Source organism: Amblyraja radiata, chromosome 1, assembly GCF_010909765.2.
Source record: "Amblyraja radiata isolate CabotCenter1 chromosome 1, sAmbRad1.1.pri, whole genome shotgun sequence".
In the NCBI taxonomy this organism is placed as follows: domain Eukaryota; kingdom Metazoa; phylum Chordata; class Chondrichthyes; order Rajiformes; family Rajidae; genus Amblyraja; species Amblyraja radiata.
Genome location: NC_045956.1, coordinates 28527771 through 28536866, shown reverse-complemented (window position 1 = coordinate 28536866; position 9096 = coordinate 28527771). Strand labels below are relative to the sequence as shown.

Genomic DNA, 9096 nt, shown 5'->3' with positions numbered 1-9096 from the left:
GCTAAATGCAGCTCAACTCTGCCTGTCTCGCCGGGTTAACCTACAGCCCTCCCTGGACACCAGTCCGGGGGAGCCATGGAGCTAGCGCTGCTTCTCGGCGCTGGCTGTAAGCCTGGGCCATATTTCCCGTAAGTCAAGGCAGGGCTGTAGGTTAACCTGGCGGGACAGGCAGAGTTGAGCTGGATTTAGCGCTGCTTCTCCGCGCTGGTTGTAGGCCTGGGCGCACCGCTCCCGTCTGACTCCCAACGTCTCCGACCACCCCGGGCGTGGGTGGGGACGGGGATGATCCAGTGGCGGTTCAGCAGCGATTGCAGCGCTAGAGACCCGGGATCGATCCTGGCTGCGGATGAGTCGCAGGTCTGTTTCCAGAGCTGCCAAGAGTGTTTTTCACTTGTGACCCTATGATCTGGGCACGTCTCCCTCCTCCAATCACCGCGTTCTCTCCTCAGTCCCACCCCCCTACTTCCGCCTCTGACCGACACCTCCCTCCTCCAATCATAGCACTGAATCATCATGTCCCGCCCCCACTGCCTGCTGACTGACGTCTCTCTCATCCAATCGGCGCCCATGATCAGCAGTCCCATCCCCACTGTCGGAGATTTCGCTGCCGAAAGCGGAGATTTCACCGAGTTTTAAAATCCGGATTACAAAATATGGGGGTTCGTCCCCACCTCTCAAAACAGGGGGGGGGGGGGCGTGTCCCCCCTGGCCCCCCCAGGATTTCCACCCGTGCTCACAATACTCCAAATGCGGCTTGACCAGCGCCTTATAGAACCACAGCATTACATCCCTGTTTTTGTATTCTAGCCCTCTTGAAATAGCATTGAGTTTGCTTTCTGTATAGCAGGGAGGAAGCAGATCCAGATGAGAAAAGGGCCAGAAAGAAGTACACAAAAGCATACATGAAATAAATGGAGCTAAAGGAAGAACCAATGCGAATGGAGTAGGATGTGTGGAACATTTTTAAATTTATAGTGTATTCTTTATTAAAATGATAGACAATGAATGGTAGAGACAAAGCAACAAACATAAGTCACTGTAGGCTGGCATGACTCCAGCTACTTTTTATGTTAATTAACTGCAAAATCCGAGTACATGTGGACATTAATTTCCAATATTCACCTGGCAGGCAAAGCACATGACAATAGGGAGATGTCAGAAAATTACACCTCAGCCATTTTCTTGTTGCAAGGGAAGATTAACATTTGCCAATAAACATTTAGAACACTATCCATCAATTCATCTACGTAGCTTTTTTGTTTTTTAGCATTATGGATACGAAAAATTAGTTTCATATCCAAGGCAATTCCAAGGGCTTCAGTCAAACTGCATAACTCTGCAAATTCCACTGTGTATTTCTAATCACAAACTTCACTTGCTGCAAAGTGAAATTCTCCATGCAACACCCCTTTGGAGCATTGTCTGCAAAATAAGGTTACATTACAGGTAGGAGTGGGGTTGAGAGGATAAAACAGATCAGCCATGATTGAATAGCATAGTAGACTTGATGGGCCGAATGACCTAATTCTGCTCCAGTGTCTTATGGTCTTAGTACTCTGCACTGCATTTGTCATTGAGCACTGTCAGAATGCCCAAAGTTTAATCTTAGTCACGTAACTTACTGAAGTTGCAGACTTAACCATTTGTCCCTTTGTACCTACCTATTCCACCAGTCGATACAGCATGGCTAACCTCTCACCGCCTGCACTGATCCATTATCTCAATTCCCCAGAAGGCCCTGAGATTCAATTTGCTTCCTTTATGAGCCTGTCCCAGTTAGGTGATTTTTCCGGCAACTGCCAGCGATTGTCATAATCATAGCAGGTTGCCGACAAACCGGCGACTGGACCTTCCCCTACGACAATGTCTAAAACAACCCACCACCTAGTCGACGTCAAGCTATGGCAAGCTACCGACAACCGGCGACCCATTAGGACGTCCACCTACGACCATACCTACAACAAGGTACCGCCCTATCAGCGACAACTGAAGCCAACTTAAGACAATTCAGTCGGCGGTTTACGTAGGTAGTTGCCAATGGAATTTACCGAAGTCAGCACCGGCGACAACCTACGTCATCCTGGCGACAACCTGCGTCATCCTGGCGACAACACCTGTCGGGCTACGATCGTTGGCGTCAAGCCCACGGGCGCCGACTGTCGCCGAAAAGTTTTGAACATTTGAAAATCCAGTGGCGACCAGAAAAAAGGTACGACTCTTTGAGCGACTGAGGAGACCATACAGGCGACACCCCGGCGACCATGTGGCAACAGCCTAGTCGCCTAAAACATCGCCTAAGTGGGACAGGGGCATTACTAACCTTCTCCCTATCAGACCAACCTTGGCATCATCTGGTCTCCCTCCCACTCACTGACCTCACCCCTGACTCGACCATGACCCTCAATGGACACTTGAGTTAACCCCCAAACATACTCCAGAGAGAGAGTGGCACACAGATGTAAACTGACAGTCACAGAAGCTAAATCGCCTTGGGTCTCCCACATTGTTCCATTGTAAGGCTGAGGACTAACACTTGCATCTTCTGTCTGAGTACGGTGAAGCTCTTAATACCGAACCTAACAATTTCAAGTAACTACTTTTTCTCATTCTCACTGAACAAACATGGAACAATGGCCTGTTTCCTTTATCATTTGTTCCATATCTCTCTACATCACTGTCCATATCTCTCGTTTCCCTTTCCCTGACTAGTTTGAAGAAGGGCCTCGATCCCGAAACGTCACCCATTCCTTCTCTCCAGAGACACAGCCTGTCCCGCTGAGTTACCTCTATCTTCGGTGTAAACCAGCATCTGCAGTTCCTTCCTACACATAACAACTTCTTTAACCTCTCCACGGATGTGGCTGCACCTTCCCGTTTCCATTTGCTACTCGTTTCCTAATAGTTCAACTGCCAGGTTCAAGGATAATTGTCACCTTGATCATTTTGGTGTGCACAAACATACCATTCGTTCTCTCTATCCCCTTCCCCCTCCACCTCCCTCCGTGCAACTTAAAACCTGTTTGTTTTCCCTCTTTTCTGGTTCAGATGAAGTGTCCTGGACCAGAAAACTCCTTTGATTCTACTGCCACTGACATTGCTTGACCTGCTAAGTGTTTCCAACATCTTGTGTTTTCTTTTCCGTAATGGTTGTGCAAATGTTTCAATATCCAGTGTTGAGCTTGGGTTTTTTTTAATTTAAAGATCAACTCCATATGATTAAGGTTAGCTTTTACATGGGGCGTGCATGGGATGGCAAATCCCCAGAAAATTCCTTTAGTGCTTTCTTTTTAACAACATTGACAGTTTGCATAATCTCTCTCCCTCTCTCTGCCCAGATACCTTCCAGTCTTGCTGTCATACATTTCTAGTTTGATTTAAAACACTGAACAGTTTAGCACAGGAACCGGCCCTTCGGCCCACAATATCTGTGCCGAACATGATGTCAAGTTAAACTGATCTCATCTTCCTGTACATGATCTCCATCCCTCTATTCCCCGCACTTCCATGTGATTATCCAAAAGCCTCCTAAACACCGGCATCATATCTGCCTCCACCACCACCCCTGTCAGTGCGTTCCAGGCCCCCACTTCTTTCTGTGTTAAAAAAACCATACCCCGCACATCGCCATTAAACTTACCCATCTCACCTTATAACTATGCGCTCTAGCATAAGGCATTTCCACCCCGAGTAAAAGGCTCTAACTGTCTATCCTATCTATGCCTCTCATTGTTTTATATACAAATTGGTAAGCAAAGGGTAGGCTAATCACAGTGGGTGGCTTCAAATAAGGTCACAAGTGATTGGAGTAGGATTAGGCCATTTGGCCCATCAAGTCTACTCCGCCATTCAATCATGGCTGATCTATCTCTTCCTCCTAACCCCATTCTCCTGCCTTCTCCCCATAACCCCTGACGAATCAACCTCTACCAGTTTGAAGGGGGGGGAAAAACTTTCATCCACTTTTAATTTATTCAGTGCCTGCTGCTGGAAATATATCACCGGTCTCACATGTGGGAAAACCTTACAGATCGATGCCAGTGTGGCACTTGCCCTCTAAGTTCAGCAACACCTTTTGAGATAAGCAGGAAAATAAAATTGAAAATAAACAGCGGCCCTGGATTTCATTCCACGTTGAGAGTTATTATTGTTTTAAATGCTGTCAACAGTATAGTCAACGCGATTTTTCCCCCTGACAAACCAACTAATAATTGAACAATGTATGTATGCTACAAATTGACGCCAGCCAGCGTTGCTTTTACTTTCACTCTGCTCCACGTGTGTTCTAAGGCGCTCCCCTGACTTTGGTATCTGTCAGCATGCTAATGCCCACGTGCGTTTTCACCCGAGTTCCGCCCAGATCCCACTAGGAGAACAACATCATTCCTCAAGGTCGGGGAGCAGAAACTGATTTAACCCAAGTGTTGATTTAACAACAACAGCAACAAGACGGATCAACGCAACGGTTGCAACGTAGTGAAGATGCAAAGGGACTCTTAAGCAGCTGCAAACTTGACCCGTGGCGATGATGGGCTCCTCCCTCGACCTGGCTGACAACACATTTCCGCATCGGCCTGAACAAGTTTCATTCAAATTATTGCAAACTCCCCCCACCCACCGTTTTTTTCCCCGTGCCAGCTTCTGGTATCTGGCGTGGGCGGTGTGGAAGTGAAGAGAAGTTTGAGGCGCGCTTCGGATGGAGAATACACACACACACACACACACACACATATATATATATATATATTCCCCGGGGTTCAGCCACTACACGCAGCGGAGAGTTTACTTCCAAAAGAGTTTGCTCACTGTAGATCAATCACTATTAGAGTTACTCATACTTCATACCCGGGGATTGCAGGGTTTCCAGTAACTCCACAACCCAGTGACAGCAAACGGGCATATGTTCATTATTCACAGCCCTCCCCTCCCCGCGGCGAGGTGAAGCAAAGAAGGACTTACGCTGCTGTTCTCCCCCGTCCAGTGCACCATCGCCTGGTTGTGCGAAGCGTCTCCTCGCAGGATGAACGAGGTGCTGAGCAGAGCCGCGTCCTGCGGCGGAGCGGACCTCTTCTTCTCCCGGCTTGGCCCGGGGGCTGCACCCTCGCCGCCACCGCCGCCTTGCAGTTGCCGGGCGATCCGGACTCCAGCCGAGCGCCGGGGCAGAGCGCAGGGCAGCAGGCAAAGTAGCCCGTAGCAAATGCAGAGCCACAGGTAGCTCCGTGTCTGGGCTGCCGCTGCCGGGGAAAGGGCGCTGCCCTTGTGTACCGCCGCCACTGCCATGCACGTTGAGCTGTGGGGAAAGGCAAGCCGGCTGCTGGCCACAGTGTGTGTGTGACAGACAGAATGATCCTAACCCGCGGGACCGAGCCGCAGCCTCCCGCACGCAGACAGACAGACAGGCACAAGAGAGAAAGAGGGTGGAACGGCAGGCAGCTCACTTAAGGCTCGTTCCCCCCCTTGCTGCGCTCCTTCAATCACTCGTCCACAGAGCACCATCTGCTGGAGGCGAAGCAAGGCGGGATCCGAACGACCCAGGGCTCTGCTCAGCGCCGCTTCCGGGGCCGGCGACGAGGAGCCTTGTTGGTGTGTGTGTGTCCACCTCTAGGTTGTAGGCTAACCTGCCAAGATTGTCCTGGTACCTCCAGTAATACGTGGGTGTTGCCAGGACTGGATGGTCTGAGCCACAGGGAGAAGTTGAGTAACCTTGTCACTCTTCAAGTCACATCTCGACAACTTGGACCTGGATCATCTCAGCAACCATGCCCACATAAATATCTAAATGACCCTTTTGCAACCAGTGCCCATGCGAGCGTAACCTGCACGATATAGACCAGCTGTTTGGCGGTTGTGTAGTAAACAAGCAGAAACAGAAGAGTAAACTGGGACTCTCTTCCTTGGAGCGCGGGAGGATGAGGGCTGATCAGGGGCCGCGGAGCGTTTTTGAAAGTGGGGGGGCTGAGCGATCACTGGCCTTGGGGGTACCCGGCCATGGAGTGGAGCGACCGAGTGGGGGGAAGGGGATGCCCCCCCCCCCCCCTCCCGGTAGGGACTATTAGAAATTTGATGTATTAAAATAGTAAAATTAAACGAGGACTTACCAGTTTGAAGTTTGATCTGTATTTTATGAGGAGTTACGATGAGGGATTACGTGAAGAACCCGCTCAGCGCGCATGTGCGGCATACTTCCAAGCAGCGGTGTGGAATCACAGATAGACACAGTTATTTGAAGTAAACATAGTAAAGAAAAGGAGACATCAGTTATTAGTTTGATCCATACAATGAGGGTGGGAGCGGAGGGCACGTAATCCCTCATCGTAACTCCTCATAAAATACAGATCAAACTTCAAACTGGTAAGTTCTCGTTTAATCGTACTATTTTACTTCGGAGTCACGTGAGTGACTACGTGAAGACTTCAAAGCTCTGTGATTTCAAACCGTGTTAACAGTTTTATTTCACTCACTGCCGAAGTTCTTGAGGGAGGAAGTGTTATCGTAATCAACCAATTAATCTGTTTTTCGAGAAACAAAAAAGGTCTTTTTTTTTAAACAATAACAAAATAAATTGCTCCTCCGGGCTTAAATTAAATATTTGCAGCTTGTAATATTTTCTCTTCAAATAAATCAGATTTCGTCAACGGCTTGTTATAAAAGTTCTGAATGTCGTTTCCCTCGACCATCCTGCTGTATTCAGAATATGGTTAACCGGTACGTCCATTCTCTCGGCCATTGATGTAGATGCTGCCCTAGTGGAATGAGATTTTAAATGTATTAGTATCTATTCCGGCAGCCTTCAGTACCTGTTTGAGCCATCTTGAAATGGTTTGGCTCGTTACCCGGCCATGAGGTTTCTTGTGGCTGACCCATAAGGCTTTTTCACTCCCTCTGATATTGTGGGTTGTGTCTATGTAATGTTGTAGATGGGTCACGACACACAACCGTGGCTCTGGTGGGTAGGCCCGGAATACCACTACTGGATTAGCTGTTCCTGGCCTGCTTTGTTTCACCAGACACTGTATGATGAATGTGATCTGATCTGGGGTGGTCACCATGTTGTCCAGCCTCAACTTGTGTAGTGACTGGACCCTCTGAGCGGATACAAGTGCCATCAACATGAGCGTCTTTAGTGTAGCTTGCTCGAGGCCGAGGGATCTGGCTGGTGGCCATTCCCTGAGGTATGTCAGGACCACACTGATATCCCAAATATGGGTATACCTGGGCTTAGGGGGCTTGATATTGTAAATGCCCTTCATCAGCTTTACCACCAGTGGATGGGATCCCATCGCCTGTTGGCCTGGCGCTGGTTGTTGCGTACGTTGTCCCTGTTTCCTGGCAGTACTTCTCCCATTTATTGATGCTGGTTAAGTACTGCCTCTTGTTGGATGTTCGAAGGGATGCCGACATGGTGGTGATGGTTTGTTCGGACAATCCTAGTTCCAGGTAAGGTCTGTTCAAAACCTGCAACCGAGGAGTTTAATTTTCTCATGGCATGGGTGTTTAACTTACCTGGTAGGTAAGTAGCTGATAGCCAAATATGTCTTTCGACACACCCTTGCCAAATCATGTTGACCAATTTGTCGCATGATAACGATTTTATGCCGCCCATATGGTTAATATAAGCCACCACCATAGTATTATCAATTTGTAACCGAACATGCAAGTGCTGCATATTAGATACATATGCTTTTAAACCATAAAAGGCGCCCAACATCTCTAGATAGTTAATGCCCAGTGTAAGTAGTAATGATGACTCTAGGTTAGTCCATCTACCACCTGTGCTGGATATGGAGTTAGTCGCTCCCCAGCCTGAGCACTGGCATCTGTTTGAATAACTAAAGTAGGGTTAGTGATGATGACAGGGCTGAAACTATGCCAAACGTTTTCTGCCCACCACTGTAGCTCTGATATTGCTTCAGTGGGTAATTTCATGACACGATCATAGTGACCTGTATGTCGTTTTAGTGCCTGTACCTTTGCTCTCTGTAAATTTTGATAGTGCAAAGGTCCGAATTGTGTAGCCGGAAATGCTGGTACCATTTCCCCAATTACGCTTGCTACTTGTCGAATAGTTGGTCGCTCGTTGACCATTAAATTGTTGCATGATTGTGCTAATTCAACCATTTTTGCCTTTGGCAAGGTAACAGTCATATGGACTGAGTTAATTGTGAAGCCCAGGTAGTCCATGATAGTGGATGGCTTCAACTTAGATTTATCTGGATGTAGGACGAACCCCAGAGTTTCGAGGAGCTGTTTTGTAGCTGATACTGCTGCCACAGCCAATTCCATCGTTTTCCCCTACTATCAGAATATCATCCAGATATGCCATGACAATATGTTTTTGTTTTCTTAGTATTGCCATGGCTGGTTTCAATATTTTGGTGAATAATCTTGGGGCTGAAGTTAGTACATTGGGCAATGCTTTGTACTGCCATAGCTGTCCCATCCAGATAAATTTTAGGTATCTGCGATGATCCTTGTGTATGGGTACTAGATAGTAAGCATCTTTGAGACCAATGCTTGCCATGAAGTATCCTTTGGAAATCAGTTGTTTGGCAGTAACAAATGTCTCCATTTTGAAATGTATATACTTAACAAACTTATTTAGTGATGTTAAATCAATGATGATGCGACATCCACCATCTTTTTTGGTTTTAGTGAATATATTCGATACAATCCCAAAGGTTCATGTTTGGTCTTTTCGATGACCCCCTTTCTGATAAGTCTCACCAGTTCAGCTTCTCCCTCACGTTTCTCTTTGACGGAGGGAGAAAATACCCTTTGGGCCCAATGTTGAACTGGCGGCGATTTTTCTGACATGAATTGTATTTCATATCCACTAATGCTGTTGAGTATATAGTTGTCACTCGTGACAGAACCCCATGCTTCTTTGAACAAGTGTAATCTCCCCCCTGTTAGTAAAGAACCCTTACTCTATATGCTGGCAGGAACCAGACCCACCTACCTCCATGGTTATTGGGGTTTCTTCTGTTTTCTCATGTTCTTGAAGGCTTTGCTTGTCTGACGTGCTGGCGATGTTGGGGGGTGGCGCATTTTCCATGGGGTCCGCTCTGGGCCCTGATCTAAAAAAGATCTTTGGGGATA

The 9096-nt window shown here is 47.6% G+C and overlaps 1 protein-coding gene across 3 annotated transcripts in view; it reads right to left on the bottom strand.

Moving 5' to 3' along the window:
- Positions 1-5431, bottom strand: part of sorcs2 (sortilin related VPS10 domain containing receptor 2) — a 776963-nt gene extending 771532 nt beyond the window's left edge. For 2 of the 3 annotated variants that reach the window (XR_004411679.1, XM_033019211.1), the window contains exon 1: positions 4957-5431. Coding sequence is in view for 2 of the 3 variants with exons in the window: in XM_033019211.1 (XP_032875102.1) it covers positions 4957-5277 (321 nt within the window). In the remaining variant the exon portion in view is untranslated. The remainder of the gene's footprint in view (positions 1-4956) is intronic. The other variant, XM_033019222.1, reaches the window with a different exon arrangement.
- Between the last annotated feature and the right edge of the window lie 3665 nt (positions 5432-9096).